The sequence below is a fragment of the Pecten maximus genome, chromosome 19 (genome assembly GCF_902652985.1).
Source record: "Pecten maximus chromosome 19, xPecMax1.1, whole genome shotgun sequence".
In the NCBI taxonomy this organism is placed as follows: Eukaryota; Metazoa; Mollusca; class Bivalvia; order Pectinida; family Pectinidae; genus Pecten; species Pecten maximus.
This window is the reverse complement of record NC_047033.1, coordinates 30,912,853-30,930,305: the sequence shown is the minus strand read 5'-3', so window position 1 is coordinate 30,930,305 and position 17,453 is coordinate 30,912,853. Positions and strand designations below refer to the sequence as shown.

General features: G+C 35.6%; 1 protein-coding gene across 2 annotated transcripts in view; it reads right to left on the bottom strand.

Annotated features, from left to right (window-relative positions):
• Positions 1-17,453, bottom strand: part of LOC117317597 — a 66,017-nt gene continuing 48,564 nt past the window's right edge. For both annotated transcript variants that reach the window (XM_033872446.1, XM_033872447.1), the window contains exons 6-8: positions 12,037-12,378; positions 4,529-4,831; positions 1-2,073 (exon numbers count right to left, since the gene is read on the bottom strand). In XM_033872446.1, the coding sequence (XP_033728337.1) occupies positions 1,868-2,073; positions 4,529-4,831; positions 12,037-12,378 (851 nt within the window). In that variant the 3' untranslated portion in view covers positions 1-1,867. The remainder of the gene's footprint in view (positions 2,074-4,528; positions 4,832-12,036; positions 12,379-17,453) is intronic.

Sequence of the window (17,453 nt, the reverse complement as noted above, 5' to 3'; positions counted from 1 at the left end):
TGTTTGATAGGCTTATAGGTTTTACCGATAATCACACCGTTTCCATGTGTATTAGCACAGGAAGTTGAATTGCACATGTGTGTATAAAATGTTACTGTTACTGAGTTGGTGTGTTATCCGAGTTAATAAAGACAACGGTGAACGTTTATACAGACATACTCTGAACACCTCGGAATTAATTACGCTATTGTTTCAGTCATTTAAAGATTTAACAGGCAGCAGTGACTGTTTCATTTCTATATTTGTACAAACAACAGTCGACTACTGATGTGTGAACTTTATTGGTTCCGCTTGAACGAGCAGGTAGATATGTTGTTTGACTGTTAGTATATTGGGTATTATTATTGGCAACCCCTTTGGGAAATTACCTGATGTAACGTAAATATTCGTGTATAGTACACATTTTTTTTCAAAATTTGAGAAGTGAAAAAATCCACTGCGCACTACAATTAATGTATACACAAGTACATGCTTTTGCCAGTTAGATGCATGAATGTGATCTGAGATTTATGATCGTTTCCTTCAACAGCAGGATTATGATTTACCAATGCTTATATATATAGCATTAAGTAAGTAATTAGTTAACAAATAAAGAAATAAATAGTTATTTGGCTTTTTTAATTCCTTGATATTGTGTATTTATAAGCAATTACTTGGATTTATCTAAGTAGATCGTGAGTCAAACATCTGCTGTACATAAGATATCATTTGAGCAAGTTGTCGTACTCAGGTCCAAAACGATGTATAATATCTCATCAATTACCATCAAACAAAACTTGAAATGATATATCAGTAGTTAGTTATTTCATACGTCTAAATAAATCACCTTATAAATTCAGAGTGTTGCCAGAAACTAATAACGTTCAACTTGTTTATTTACGGAAGCTGTAACAGCACGCATGCGCAATTAGGCAAGGGTAACACTAATGCCTTGATCTCGTGCGGCAGTCACTGACCAACTGGCCATAAAAATTACGATCTGTCAGAGTGAAAACGACTCAAATTTTTCGTCTGCACTGCTCTGTAAAATCTATCCATTCCACAAGTTTATTTCATTGATATAAAAGTTGTGACCATCACAACGACAGCAGAATTGTTTTCGTATTCAAAATGGCAGCCTTTGTTACATTACGTAAGCCAGCACTGTACTCAGCTTACCAGTCAATCTTGTTATATATCGTGTATAGATACCATAAAAGATCAAACTTCCGTGAAAACCACAAGGTACAATGTAATTGAGGGTAGGATTGATATTTTGTTTGTATAAACATCCTGGATGGGACCACTCCAATTTGCTAGCTGACGAGGCCCATCGCAGTATAATGTAAACAATCTGTCAATAAATGTGGTAAATTAGCTTTGATAATGTACATATTCCTATCATCTTATGCTGTAGAATTCAGCTGCTGCTTAGTTGAACATAAGGTGTTTTTTTTATTTATTTATTTTTTCATTGAAAATGAACCTCAAAAACTTTGCACTATACACAATTTTTTACGGTAAGTAAAGCAGTACTTTTTATCACCGAGAGTTGCTGTAAGATTCCACAGACAATTAAATTAATTCATTAAACACTTATAGTAGCATATAATAATCAGCAGGTTGTAGTTCAGATACCTAAAGCTAGTATTGCAAACGGAAATTTGACGTTGAAAAAATGTCGGCGTTTACCACTGATTGTTGTTACACTCAAGAACGATTGTTCGAGTTATTTCATCATTTCAAGAAGGATTTTTATTGTTTGGACCAAATTTTCCCATTGCAGTCTATACAAATTTTTTGGATTTTTTCGAATTCAATTTTTCTTTCATTAGGATAAAGAGACAATTCGGCCGGGACTGACAAAGTACTTCTAGTTAGGCTTAGTTCAAATTTTCTGAGTTCGAGTTGATGAAGTTCCAATGTATATCTGGTGAAATGTTGTGTTTTCAAAAACATCATCATGAAGCATACTCACGGTTTCTATTTTGTCCATATGAGAACCAATCAAGATAATTGGTGGAGCACACTTCTTTTCACCAGATTTGCTCTGTGAGTACGTTGCAACTGCATTAAGCCAGTGCGCGATTTCATCTGTAAGAATTATTAAGACTGTGGCTTTATTTAAGCAGATATCACAAGACTGAGAAAAATTACAAGAGGCCCAATGGGCCTGTATCGCTCACCTGGTTCTACAGCAAATTTGCAGTTGATTGAGGTCATTTCCACAGATACTATGCTGATAACCAATTTATTCAATGCATATTATTGGCCTAATATCGGGTCTTGGTGACTCTTGGCTATCACAAGATTTAAAAATATTTCACCCCTGTGACCGTGAATGTAGATCAATGTCATTCATTTGAACACACTTGGTAGCCCTACACCCCAGCATGCTACAGACAGGCCCAACCTCAAGTGCCTGAGCCTCTTGGTGTTTGAGAAGAAGTCGTTTGAAGATATTAGCGGATTCAACCCATGTGACCTTGAATGAAAGTCAAGGTCATTCATTTGAACAAACTTGGTAGCCCTTCACCCCAGCATGCTACAGGCCCAATATCAAGTCTTTGGGCCTCTTGGTTATTGAGAAGAAGTTGTTTAAATGAAAAAGTTGACGCCGGAAGGCCGGACGCCGCACCACGGCATAAGCTCACTTGCCCTTCGGGCAGGTGAGCTAAAAAACAAAATATCGCTAATATTATACTTTTTCTAACAATATTACCAAAACAGACGGTTAAGAAACAGTTAATACAATCACCATTCTGTAATACAGTATGCTTGTCGAAAATTGCGAAAGTAAATAGGTCACACTAGTCAGACTAAAGCTTTGCAGCTATTCTTTAGTCAAAAATGTTTGTTCATCATTCAAGAAAATATTCTACACATAGCGATCATTGATTCTAATGAAATGGTTTGCTGATAAAGCATAGTTAGATCTGGACATAAACTCCAAGTGCCGCATTTGCGGGGTGTAAACCGTAACGCATCTCTACCTTCAACTACAGTATAAAATTATCTGAAAAAGTATGTTGTTTTGGTTTTCAATTCTTGGTTTGCATGGTTGTTTATTTTCACTTTCATGAAAAAGGGGGAAATGTCAAAAACTCATATGTACACATATTTTAGTGAATGAAACTAACAAGAGGCCCAGAGGGCCTGTATCGCTCACCTGAATTTCATGAGATATGAAACAAGAATGATTAAGTATATTTGTCACTGGTATTGCTATCTCAATATATTATAGGCATTTTATATGGGTACGTGAGTTTTTTATGCCAAAAAATGCATTAATCCATGAAATAAAACTGACTTTTGGGGCAACCCCATAGGGATGCTACCACACAAATGTGAGTGATATCCATGGCTTAGTTTCAGAAAAGAAGTTGTTTAAACCAGTTGACCTCTTTTGACCCCGCCCTCTGCACCCTGGGGGGTCAGTTCCTTCCTTAATAAAATTTTGAATCCTTACCCAAAAGGATGCTACCAGTCAAATATGAGCTGTTTCAGAGAAGAAGTTGTTCATATCAATTTAGCCAAATTGACCCCTTTTAGCCCCACTCCTCAGCCCCCTGGTGGGGTCAACCCTAAAATTTGTACAATTTTGAATCCCTACCTCATGACCATGCTACCATACAAATGAGAGTGATATCTATTGCTTAGTTTCAGAGAAGAAGTTGTTTATATCAGTTTAACCAAATTGACCCCTTTTGGCCCCAACCCTCAGCCCCAAGGGGGTTGGCCCGGTCATTTGTTTAATTTTGAATCCTGAACCCAAGGGAATTCTACCAGTCAAATATTAGAGATATCCATTGCTTAGTTTCAGAGAAAGAGTTGTTTATGTCAATTCTGCCAAAATGACCCCTTTTGGCCCCGCCTCTCAGCCCCAAGGGAGGTCAGTGACGATCGGCCCAACTATTTGTAGAATTTTGAATCCCAACCCCAAAGGGATGCTAACAGTCAAATATGAGCAATATTTTTTGCTTGGTTTCAGAGAAGTTGTTCATATCAATTTAGCCAAATTGACCCCTCTTGGCCCCGCCCCTCAGGCCCCCGTGGGGTGAACCTCACCATTTGTACAATTTTGAATCCCCACTCAATAGTGATGCTACCAGGCAAATATGAGCAATATCCATTGCTCGGTTTCAGAGAAGAAGTCATTTATATCAATATAGCCCAATTGACCACATTTGACCCCGCCCCTCAGGCCCCTGGGGGGTCAGCCCAATCATTTGTACAATTTTGAATCCCCACCCAATAGTGATGCTACCAGGAAAATATGAGCAATATCCATTGCTTGGTTTCAGAGAAGGAGTTGTTTATATCAATAGAGCCAAATTGACCCCTTTTGGCCCCGCCCCTCAGACCCCTGGGGGTCAGCCCCACCATTTGTACAATTTTGAGTCCACACCCCATAGGGATGCTTCTGACAAAATTTGGTCAAATTCTGATCAGTGGTTATGGAGAAGAAGTCAATTGTTGACGGACGGACGGACGGACCAGGTGAGCTAATCAGTTAAAACTTAGAACATCTGAATGTAAAATCACTCACCGACAATGATATCTTGCTTGTCTGGATTTTCCCACAAGGAAACATCAAATACCAGCAGGTATATACTGTTTGTCGACATGACACATTGATGCCAAGTGTGAAACACTTCATCTCCTCCAAAGTCAAACATTGTTACATAAGCTGTGGATGGGTCATCAACACTATCGTCTTCCTTATTGTAATCTTCAATATCTTTTCTTTGGTCTTCTGTGATCGGTTGCGGAGGACGTGGAGGACCTTCGTATACAATAGTATGTGATGCTACAGCCCCCTCTTCTGATTGACCAGGATATCCAGTATCATCTGTAAATAACAAATTTGAATATTAAAGCATACAATCAATTTGCCTTCTATTATATATTTGTCTTACTACAAAATGACATGTTTTAGTTTTGTTTTTTATAAAATGAACAACATAGAATTCTGCTTAGATTTATCTGTTTGAGTTTATCAGCTCCGAAAGAACTGTAACGGGGAAGTGTTACCTGATTTAAATATTTTTACAGTTTAATATGATATGGTTCAGTTATTATATGATATGGTTTAGCTATTATATGATGTGGTTCAGTTATTATATGACGTGGTTCAGCTATTATATGATGTGGTTCAGTTATTATATGACGTGGTTCAGTTATTATATGATGTGGTTTAGTTATTATATGATATGGTTCAGCTATTATATGATATGGTTCAGTTATTATATGATATGGTTCAGTTATTATATGATATGGTTCAGTTATTATTATATGATGTGGTTCAGTTATTATATGATATGGTTCAGTTATTATATGATGTGGTTCAGCTATTATATGGTATGGTTCAGTTATTATATAATGTGGTTCAGTTATTATATGATGTGGTTAAATTATTATATTATGTGGTTTAGTTATTATATGATATGGTTCAGTCATTATATGATGTGGTTCAGTTATTATATGATGTGGTTCAGTTATTATACATTGTGGTTCAGCTATTATATGATATGGTTCAGCTATTATATGATGTGGTTCAGTTATTATATAATGTGGTTTAGCTATTATATGATATGGTTCAGCTATCATATGATGTGGTTCAGCTATTATATGATGTGGTTCAGCTATTATATGATGTGGTTTAGTTATTATATGATATGGTTCAGTTATTTTATATTGTGGTTCAGCTATTATATAATATGGTTCAGCTATTATATGATGTGGTTCAGATATTATACGATATGGTTCAGTTATTATATATGGTTCAGATATTATATGATATGGTTCAGTTATTATATGATTTGGTTCAGTTATTATATGATATGGTTAAATTATTATATTATGTGGTTCAGTTATTATATCATGTGGTTCAGTTATTATATATTGTGGTTCAGCTAATATATGATATGGTTCAGCTATTATAAGATATGGTTCAGTTATTATATGATGTGGTTCAGTTATTATATGATGTGGTTCAGCTATTATATGATATGGTTCAGCTATTATATAATGTGGTTCAGTTATTATTTGATGTGGTTCAGTTATATGATGTGGTTCAGCTATTATATAATGTGGTTCAGCTATTATATGATATGGTTCAGCTATTATATGATATGGTTCAGCTATTATATGATATGGTTCAGCTATTATATGATGTGGTTCAGCTATTATATGATATGGTTCAGCTATTATATAATGTGGTTCAGCTATTATATGATATGGTTCAGCTATTATATGATATGGTTCAGCTATTATATGATGTGGTTCAGTTATATGATGTGGTTCAGCTATTATATAATGTGGTTCAGCTATTATATGATATGGTTCAGCTATTATATGATGTGGTTCAGCTATTATATGATGTGGTTTAGTTATTATATGATGTGGTTCAGTTATTATATATTGTGGTTCAGCTAATATATGATATGGTTCAGCTATTATAAGATATGGTTCAGTTATTATATGATGTGGTTCAGTTATTATATGATGTGGTTCAGCTATTATATGATATGGTTCAGCTATTATATAATGTGGTTCAGCTATTATATGATGTGGTTCAGCTATTATATGATGTGGTTCAGTTATATGATGTGGTTCAGCTATTATATAATGTGGTTCAGCTATTATATGATATGGTTCAGCTATTATATGATGTGGTTCAGCTATTATATGATGTGGTTCAGTTATATGATGTGGTTCAGTTATTATATAATGTGGTTCAGTTATTATATGATGTGGTTCAATTATTATATGATGTGGTTCAGTTATTATATGATTTGGTTCAGTTATTATATGATATGGTTCAGCTATTATATGATGTGGTTCAGTTATTATATGATGTGGTTCAGTTATTATATGATACTGTATGTCAAGGCTATTATATGATTTGGTTCAGCTATTATATGATGTGGTTCAGCTATTATATGATGTGTTTCAGTTATTATATGATGTGGTTCAGTTATTATACAATATGGTTCAGCTATTATATGATATGGTTCAGTTATTATATGATATGGTTCAGTTATTATTTGATATGGTTCAGCTATTATATGATGTGGTTCAGCTAATATATGATATGGTTCAGTTATTATATGATATGGTTCAGTTATTATACGATATGGTTCAGCTATTATATGATGTGGTTCAGTTATTATATATGGTTCAGTTATTATATGATGTGGTTCAGTTATTATATGGTATGGTTCAGCTATTATATGATGTGGTTCAGTTATTATATGATGTGGTTCAGTTATTATATGTGGTTCAGTTATCATATGATACTGTTCAGCTATTGTATGATATGGTTCAGTTATTATATGATATGGTTCAGTTATTATATGATATGGTTCAGTTATTATATGATATGGTTCAGCTATTACAAATGTATATGATATGGTTCAGCTATTATATGATATGGTTCAGCTATTATATGATATGGTTCAGTTATTATATGATATGGTTCAGTTATTATATGATATGGTTCAGTTATTATAGGATATAGTTCAGCTATTATATGATGTTGTTAAGTTATTAGATCATAACACATACCACAGCTCTGGCGTTTACATTACAACAAGAGTTCATATACATGTAATACATGTCAACCACTGAAACCTCCAATGAGGGAGATCTCTCATTCCACATCCAAAATGAGGGAGAAAGTGCGTGAAAAAAGAATGTGACATTTTCGTTGTATTTTGGGGATGTTCTTCATGAGCTTGCACAGGTGTAATTTACCTCAGGCTACATTTTAATATTTAAATTTCTCAAATAATAATTACACAGTAATTGATCAATTTTTGTTTTACTACTAGTTCTATTGTGACATAAAACAAACTTCTTAAAAAGTGTTTTTAATTTTTTCTGACCTAAATTGAAAACCGGATTTTTGTGGCAGTTTACAACTTTATATTAGTATTGTCCAATTAAAGATGGCGGATAAATTTATCCCTGACTCAGTAAATGTACCAAATTGGGCTTTAGGGGAAAAAATAATGATTTTCCGGGAACTTAATCCCGTGTAATCCGGGATGGTTGATCACCTATAATATATAGAGTTCATTGTTATTAACAGATTGCAAAAGGGGAACCTTAGTACAGATATATTAATAGCCAATATTAAATAAACATGATTATTTCAGGGAACAAAAAAAAACCAAAAAAAAAACACACGTATTTTACATTTATGCCCGCAACCACTTCATAATTACTTCCCCTTATATATATATAAAAAAGTCATATGTTTTGCCATTTAATGAAAAAATTAAATATGATAAAGTATACAAAAGCCTTTTCACCCCAGATCAGATGTCTTGAATATATTAAAGTCCATCAATATTCACTAATACCTATGAAAGGAGGTGAAAGGGCTATACACAGAATACCTATAAATATTATAATTTCCTTCACTTTCTGCACTCACAAGCAGCCGTTCATTCCTAGACACATAATATTTATCAGATTGAACAATAGTTGTAAAGTTAAATCATTTACATGTAAACGCTATTAATTCAATATGTTAAATACATTGCCAATTAAGCAACTGAAAAATACTGTACAAAGTTTTATGCGATGCCTTAGCAAAAATTACCTAAACTTATTTATTTAAACCATTGAGGGAACATCATTAATTTCATACAAATTTAGTCTCAAAAAGGGAGGGAAGGGTGGGTTTTTCAAGAAAGGAGATACAATGGTATCAGTCCTGCCACCGGAAGTGAGAGGACAAATTGGAAGGCACTACTCCAAAAAGGCACCTAAAGGCTGGCCAATGAAAACTTTATGCTAATGAGGGGTCATTTTACTGGTCAAGCTCGTGCACGAGCTGTATGTCGAGAGGAGTGAATATTACTCACTGGATGGCCAATAATAACACATAAAATATATACATTCAGAAAGGTAATTAACTATTTTGGAACAAAATATCCAAATTGTGCAAGTACCCGAAACATTATCTTAATTACTAGTACATGGCCCAATGGCCTGTATCGCTCACCTGGCTCTACAGCAACTTTGAAGTTGATCTAGGTCATTTCTACAGATACTAAGCAGATAACCACTATATTCAAATATCAGAGTAGGCTTGTTTTATTCATGTCAATTAAATTTTCAGTCCTTTATTCCAGCATACTATTGGCCTAATATCAGGTCTTGAAGTTTCTTTGCTATTGAGCAATCATCTCTTTTAATAAAATTGGCTGGCAACTTAGAGGCGCTTTTGGTATAATGATTCAAATTTTCCCATATTTTCATGATTTCTGACATGTTTCCGCACATTTTTTCTCACAAAACAATATATATATATCGGTATTTAAATTGAACTTTTTAACCACATTTTAATTCATCTCCTAAAAATAAGAAATGAATTGACATTTTCAATGATACAATTATTATGAAATTTAAAAAAAAAAAGGTTTATTTGCATTTTGGTTGCCATGGCAACCACCTACTTAATTAGAGAAAATCCACTTATGGTTCTTTTTTGTAATAATTTTAAATCAAAGAAATGAACTCTTTTTTCACTGATTCAAAGTTGAACACTTCAACAATTTTTTCTCTGACACATTTTGATATAGTCACCAAAACAAAAAATAGTAATACTTAGCATAGAAGAAAATGAAAGAACACAAAGCTGAAATCAAAAGTGTCATTATGAGAGTTGCTGTAGATTTTTGTTCCTAATGACTGTAACTTAACTAAATTGATATGTAAAGTTGATTTCTTCTACAGACTTTATAATGTTGACAAATTAGGCCTACTGGGGTATTAAAGACACAAGTCACCTTTGTGACAATTGTATAAGAGTTATCCCCCTTTTTGAACAACTTCTCAGTGGATTTCTGACCATGCATATTCTGTTTCTCCATCCTTTTCCCAGAAACAGTAAAAGGTTTTGATACAGTATACCTATATAGTACGGCTTTAAACTTAAAACTATCTTGTCCTTGCCTTTATGAGGTAATGAGGTATACTGCACTTTAGTTTTAGATCCCCTGAGACAAAGTCTCCAGTGACCTCCATGGGTTCTTATCGCCTTTTGTCTGTCCTTGTCCGTCTTCCAATCATAAACAAGCTACATTTTCCTCTTCTCCGAAACTGCCAAACCAAATTCAATGAAATTTGGCAGGAAGCTTTCATGATCAAAGGTCAACAAAATTGTGAATTATATGGTCCTTAAATGTGTAAAAAAAAAATGAAATTATTTATTACATACAGTAAAACTCACTTGTGTCGAACACGGTTGAATCGAATACATCTGATGAGACGAACATTTCGTTCGGTCCCGATTTTTCCCCTTCTTTATCTTAGTAAATTAAGCACGGATGATTCGAACACTGTTGAATCGAATACTGCGGTTGTGTCGAATATATTTTGTGGTCCCGGCCTTCCTTCTTAACTATACCAAAATTTTCATTTTTGTGTCGAACATCGAGGCGTCATACTGTCTCGGGTAAAATTTGCTGGCCTCGTCTGATTGACCGAGTGTAACCGATCACCCGTAACGGTGTTACCAGAGCCTATTGTTAGTTTCCGGCTGTCGGTCCCACATCATCCCATAGTTTATACAGGTGCACAGGTGAAGTAAAACGTTCAGGTATACATAACTAAGAATAAAATGTGCACGTTTAGTCTACAAACCAATATGTGTTCTGTTTACTCTTTTGATGCACATGGCCGCCGAAAAAAAATAAGGAAAAAGTAAACGATAAATTTCATATCTTCCATCGAAAGCATGACTAAATTGGGTTCAAGTCCATTCATAACTTTATGACAAGTAGCCAATTATAGGCATTACCTCTATTTCCCCTATTGGGCCCGCCCCTCTGTCCACTTGACGGTCAGAGTCACCATTTATGCAAAATATTTTCCCCTTTCCAAAGGATGTTTTTGACCACATTTGATTAAAATCCGCATAGTATTTTATGACAGTAGCAATTTAAGAAAATTGTTGACGGACCATGGCATAAGCTCACAGGACCTTTGGTCCAGGTGAGCTAAAATTTTGAATTTGTTTGTTGTGGTTTTTTTAGTTCCTCCTTTTGGACCCCAGGTCTCTTTGGTCCCTAAAAAGCCACACCTTCCATTTATAAATCATCAATATCTCCTATGCTCAATTGTTCACCTGAGTTTTGAAATATTTCTGTCAATTTTATCCTTTTTGACCCTGCTCATCAGACGCTGGGGGTCAGTCGGGCCAACATTTGCATACCATCAAACTGCCTTTAAAATCTGCTAATTCTAAACAAATAAGAAGGAATTCTAAAAGAAATCAAACAAATTATAGTCAAAAATGTGATTTCCCTTTATAAACTATAGGAAAGTTTACCTCCTCCCCAGGGGCAAACATGGATCCCAGTGTCATAAAATTCATAAATTTGGTAAAGGATCTTTAGACCCTTCCATCAACTAAGAGAATTTGATTTAACTTTATTTGGGTGTGGAGAAGGTTTCTTGAAATTTCAGTTAATTTGCCCCTCTTTGCCCCTCAGTCCCCTGGGGGATGGGGACCATATACTTCACAGTTATGGTTGACGTTTACGCAAAATATCGTTCAGGGATTTCTAAGAAGAAGTCAAAAATGTAAATTGTTTATGGACAGATGACGCCTTACGACGGACAAAGGGCGATTAGAATAGGTCACTCGAGATCGTTGTCTCAGGTGACCTAAAAATGTGTCCAGGACTAGTAGCAATTTTAATGAAGTGTTGATGAATGGCTGACAGATGGAAAGAAAGCTGATGAACTCTGCGCCATGGCATACCGATAAGTTCACCCGCCCTTCAGGCTTGATGAAATAACTAGGGATTCAGAAGAGAAAAGAAATATCAAGTCTTATCCTTCCAGTCATTTCAAGAAAATGTCAGAACAAGGATTGTTCACAGACAGACGACCAACAACACACACAAAAGAAAGCCAACATAAACAGACCACTTTTATCAGATGGTGGGCTTAAATGTCGATACATGGAGACTTGATCATGGCAATACCGAGAATCAGTATATACTCACATACGCTCAAATGTCATTTAAAAAATACCGTTTGAAAGTGCATTCGATGTTTCCATTTCCTGTACGGTTCCATCGTCTACATTCCTGTGGTGTTGCCGTAAGCGTTGACTGCATAACTCTGCGTCCTTTCCTTTCTCTATTTTTTCCCTTTCCTTTCCACTCTTTCCAAGTTTGTATCTTATTCGTTTGGATAGTAGCTCAGCCATATTAGTAGGTTCTGGGCCTCCAGGTTTGATTTGCTTCCTTAGTAACTGCCTCATCAAAGATGTTTTCCCTGCTCGAGCATGACCAATGAAAGTCAATTTGATATTTTTTGTTTCCAGTTTCCGTCTCATACTGCGCTTATATTCGGTTTCTTTGTCAAGTGCATCTGGGATAAATGAAGGCAAAGTAGATACGATTAGTAAACAAACAAAAATGAAAGAAAAACACATGTAATGTCACTAATGACATGCTGTACCGTACATGTATGAGTAATGGAAGCTAATGCGTTAATAGTTTTGTATATTTCTATCAAATATAATCTTTGAATTATCTTAACTTGCATCATTAAAATCTCATTATTTTATAAAAAATGTTTATCAGTGATAACATAAACAAGAGGCCAATAGCTTTACTTAATGAGGTCAAACAATACTATAAATAGTTTAGGGGTGAAAATCTCAACTGCTTCAAAGATCAAACCCAGAAACAATGTTCATGAGGCTCCTCAGGGGTGTGGAAAGACCACAGGGATTGTTTTTACAACATGACTGTGTTTTAAGAAACTCAGCCCCTTAGGGTGAGGAAATATCCCTGGCCTTATTTTTCATCAGGATTGTGTTTATCTCTTGGTGCCCAGTAATACTATATATGGTTATGGGATGGGAATCTCAATGGTTTCAAAATACAACAAGGACATAGTTGTCAAGATCCCCCACCTACGCAAATATTTCATTACACAAAATCAAAGTCATATGACATAGCATTAAGAATCATTACATGTATTTGTGTTCAGTCATCAAGTTCCTGTGAAATTAATGAACACATTAAGTAACAAGTCTACCAAGCAAGTTTCATAAAAATCTGATCATTTCTTCAAAATATATTGTGTGGAAAGTAATCAGCCAAACAGGTCACAGCAGCCTGATTGAATAGGATCTTGGCGCCCACCATTGATAATCCATATCAGTCAAATGAAAGACTGATCTTTACTCTTCTTCTCCCTTTTTTCATTCTTCCTTCAAAACGTTTAATAACTTTATTTATCCCATACCCATGCTTGTTTCACAATTGATATGGCACGTGATAAAATGCGTAGCAGTGTGTTATTGTTTTTGTTTACACATCGCAGTGTGTAACCATTTTCTAAGCCTCCGATTGGTCATTTGTGACCTTCAAGGAATTTGATTGGCTAACCTCTGGCTTTTGACCACGGACTATTTTTGCTACTCTCACTTATCTTCTTTTTTTTTACCGCCTGTCTTCAAAAGATCAGCATGGACATGTTTTGTGGATTTTTCCGAGCTCAACATAACTGGGTGAGAGGGGTGTCCTCATGGAAATGTCGATTAATCTGGGGTTTGTGTCGAACGAAATATAATTTGATGATGATAAAATAGACGACGCACGGAAGCGAGATATTGCATCGATTATAGGCCTACAAGTAGCGAACCAAAACAAAAGCTCGTGTCTTTTCAAAATTAGAAAATTAACCAACTCGAGTTGGATAAAAATGATAAACAATCTCCACTCGTTGGGGAACCTCTATATAACACTATATATACAGCAGTAACAAACTTCAATTGTCAAAATCCAGGATTGCCTTATGCATGTCGGCCATGTTATTTCCCATTTGATCCTAAAATGCAATATCAACAACTTAGGACAAAGGAAAACCTACATATGGAATTTGAGAAAGATCCCTTCAGTACTTTCAGAGAAATAGCAATAACAATTGTCAAAATCCAAGATGGACGTCTGTCTACTACTCTACTATGTTGGTTTTCCAACAGATCCCAAATTTGAAATGCATTATGCACAACTAGGGATCAAGGAGAACTTGCATATGAAAATTGAGAAAGATCCTGTCAGTAATTTCTGAGAAAGACATCAATTAGATGTGATACCATTGGGTACCAAAATGTTACAACCAGACATCAATCAGCTGTGATACCATTGGGTACCAAACTGTTACAACCAGACATCAATCAGCTGTGATACCACTGGGTACCAAACTGTTACAACCAGACATCAATCAGCTGTGATACCAGTGGGTACCAAACTTTTACAACCAGACATCAATCAGCTGTGATATCATTGAGTACCAACTGTAACAAGAACTGTCGCCAGGATGGCTGACTAATACCCCTACAATCTGCAAAGTCAATGGTGATTTGGAACTCTTAATTAGAGATAAGATAACCCAGTAATACAGTGACCAGTTGCCATAGCAACCATAATTTTGAGGAAAAGGAAGTGAGATGCACATCTGCATATGGTCCTCTATATGTGCGTGAAGTTTCATTAAAATTGGCAATTCGGTTTAGGAGGAGTTGTCTGGACAAATTATCCAAGGATGTCACAGACCCAATATCAAGTTTCTGGGCCCCTTAAATTGGTTATTGCGAAATTGTTTAAGTAGTTTAGCTTATTTGACCCCTGTGACCTTGAATGTTGGTCAAGGTCATTCATTTGAACGGTCAGACGACGGATGCAACACATCAGGGAAGTGAGCCAAAAAAATAAAACATTTCAGAAATTTATTCCAACAAATTTCCGTTAAACCAGATTAAACTCTTCAAGCATGGTTAGTTAGGATATGTAACAGATTCCAAATAGATATCTGATGTAAAATCTAACACCGGTCTTCCTGTCATGTGTATATATAGATGTCAGGTCAGGTCTCGGAGGTCTCGGAGGCTCTTGGCTATCGCAAAATTATTGTTTACAGATTTAAGCCGATTTCACACCTGGTAGCCCTTCACCCCAGCATGCTAAAAGCCTAATATCAAGTCGCTGGGCCTCTTGGTTATTGAGAAGAAGTCTTTTGAAGATTATAGCCTATTTGACCAATCTGACCTTGAATGAAGGTCAAGGTCATTTATTGGAACAAACTTTGTAGCCCTTCACCCAGCATGCTACAGGCAAAATATCAAGTCCCTGGATCTTTTGGTTATTGAGAAGAAGTCGTTTGAAGATTATAGCCTATTTGACCCATGTGACCTTGAATGAAGGTCAAGGTCATTTATTCGAACAAACTTTGTAGCCCCTCACCCCAGCATGCTACAGGCCCAATATCAAGTCCCTGGGCCTCTTGTTTATTGAGAAGAAGTCGTTTGAAGATTATAGCCTATTTGACCAATGTGACCTTGAATGAAGGTCAAGGTCATTTATTTGAACAAACTTTGTAGCCCTTCACCCCAGCATGCAACAGGCCCAATTTTAGTCCTTGGGCCTCTTGGTTATTGAGAAGAAGTTGTTTGAATGAAAAATAATGCCTTTCTTAATCGTAGCGTTGATACTGCCGCCATCTTTAATTAGTCAATACTAATAAAAAGTCGTAAACTGCCACAAATATACGGATTTCAATTTGGGTCAGAAAAAAATCTTTTGGTTTTAAGAAGTTCGACTATATCACAAAATAATTAGTAGTAACACAAATATAATTAATCAATTATTGTGTATTCTTTTTCTTTATTTAAGAAAGAAAGGGAGATAATTTGATAGATACATATAGCGTTATTTCAGAACAAAATATTGAAAAAAAAACTAGAACTGTCGCCAGGTTGGCTGACTAATACCCCCGCAATCTGCAATGGTAAAATGGAACTGTTAACTAGAGGCTTACCCAGTAATATAGTGACCAGTTGCCATAGCAACCATAATTCAAAAAAAAAGAAGAAAGCGCCATGCACATCTACACATGGTCTTCTATATTTGTGTGAAGTTTCATTGAAATCAGCCCTTTGGTTTAGAAGGAGTTGTCCGGACAAACTAAAAGTTATGGTTCTTATCAGAAAACCTGTTTATATTGACCAGTTGCCATAGCAACCATATTTTGTGAAAAATAAAGTGGCATGCACATCTACACATGGTCCCCTATATTTGTGTGAAGTTTCGTTGAAATCGGCCCTTCCGTTTAGGAGGAGTTGTCCGGACAAACTTAAAGTTTTGGTTCTTATCAGAAAACCTGTTTATAGTGACCAGTTGCCATAGCAACCATAATTTTGAGAAAAATAAAGTGGCATGCACATCTTCACATGGTCTTCTATATTTGTGTGAAGTTTCATTGAAATTGGCCCATCGGTTTAGGAGGAGTTGTCTGGACAAAATGCTTCTACCGACAGACGGACGGACGGACGGACGGACGGACAACCTGATTCCAGTATACCCCCCCTAACTTCGTTGCGGGGGTATAATTATCCATAAGACAATTTTGAGTTATATTTTGTCTTTGGGTCCACAAAATCATTAAAGATTAATTCCTTCAGATTTATAAAGTTTATGCATTTATTTGACTTCTGAATGCCCTGTTCAATGACAAGTTATTTATGGCAGTTTCCTATAAATTGGTTGGTGCAATAATTTTGTCCTGTCTATAAAGGCAACCTGTCTATTGTGACCATTTTTCTAACATCCCCTTGGGCGGTCGTTATAGAGAGGTTTGACTATATATCTATATAGATGTCTTACACACAATCTGACCAAGATCTCACTGTCTTGTGTATATCTATATAGATGTCTTATACACAATCCGACACAGGTCTCACTGTCTTGTGTATATCTATATAGATGTCTTACACACAATCTGACCAAGATCTCACTGTCTTGTGTATATCTATATAGATGTCTTATACACAATCTGACCAAGGTCTCACTGTCTTGTGTAAATCAATATAGATGTCTTGCACACAATCTGACACAGGTCTCACTGTCTTGTGTATATCTATATAGATGTCTTATACACAATCTGACACAGGTCTCACTGCCTTGTGTATATCTATATAGATGTCTTATACACAATATGACACAGGTCTCACTGTCTTGTGTATATCTATATAGATGTCTTATACACAATCTGACACAGGTCTCACTGTCTTGTGTATATCTATATAGATGTCTTATACACAATCTGAACAAGGTCTCAATGTCTTGTGTATATCTATATAGGTGTCTTATACACAATCTGACCAAGGTCTCACTGTCTTGTGTATATCTATATAAATGTCTTATACACAATCTGACACATGTCTCACTGTGTTGTGTATATCTATATAGATGTCTTATACACAATCTGACACAGGTCTCATTGTCTTGCGTATATATCTATATAGATGTCTTATACACAATCTGACACAGGTCTCACTGTCTTGTGTATATCTATATAGATGTCTTGCACACAATCTGACACAGATCTCACTGTCTTGTGTATATCTATATAGATGTCTTACATACAATCCGACC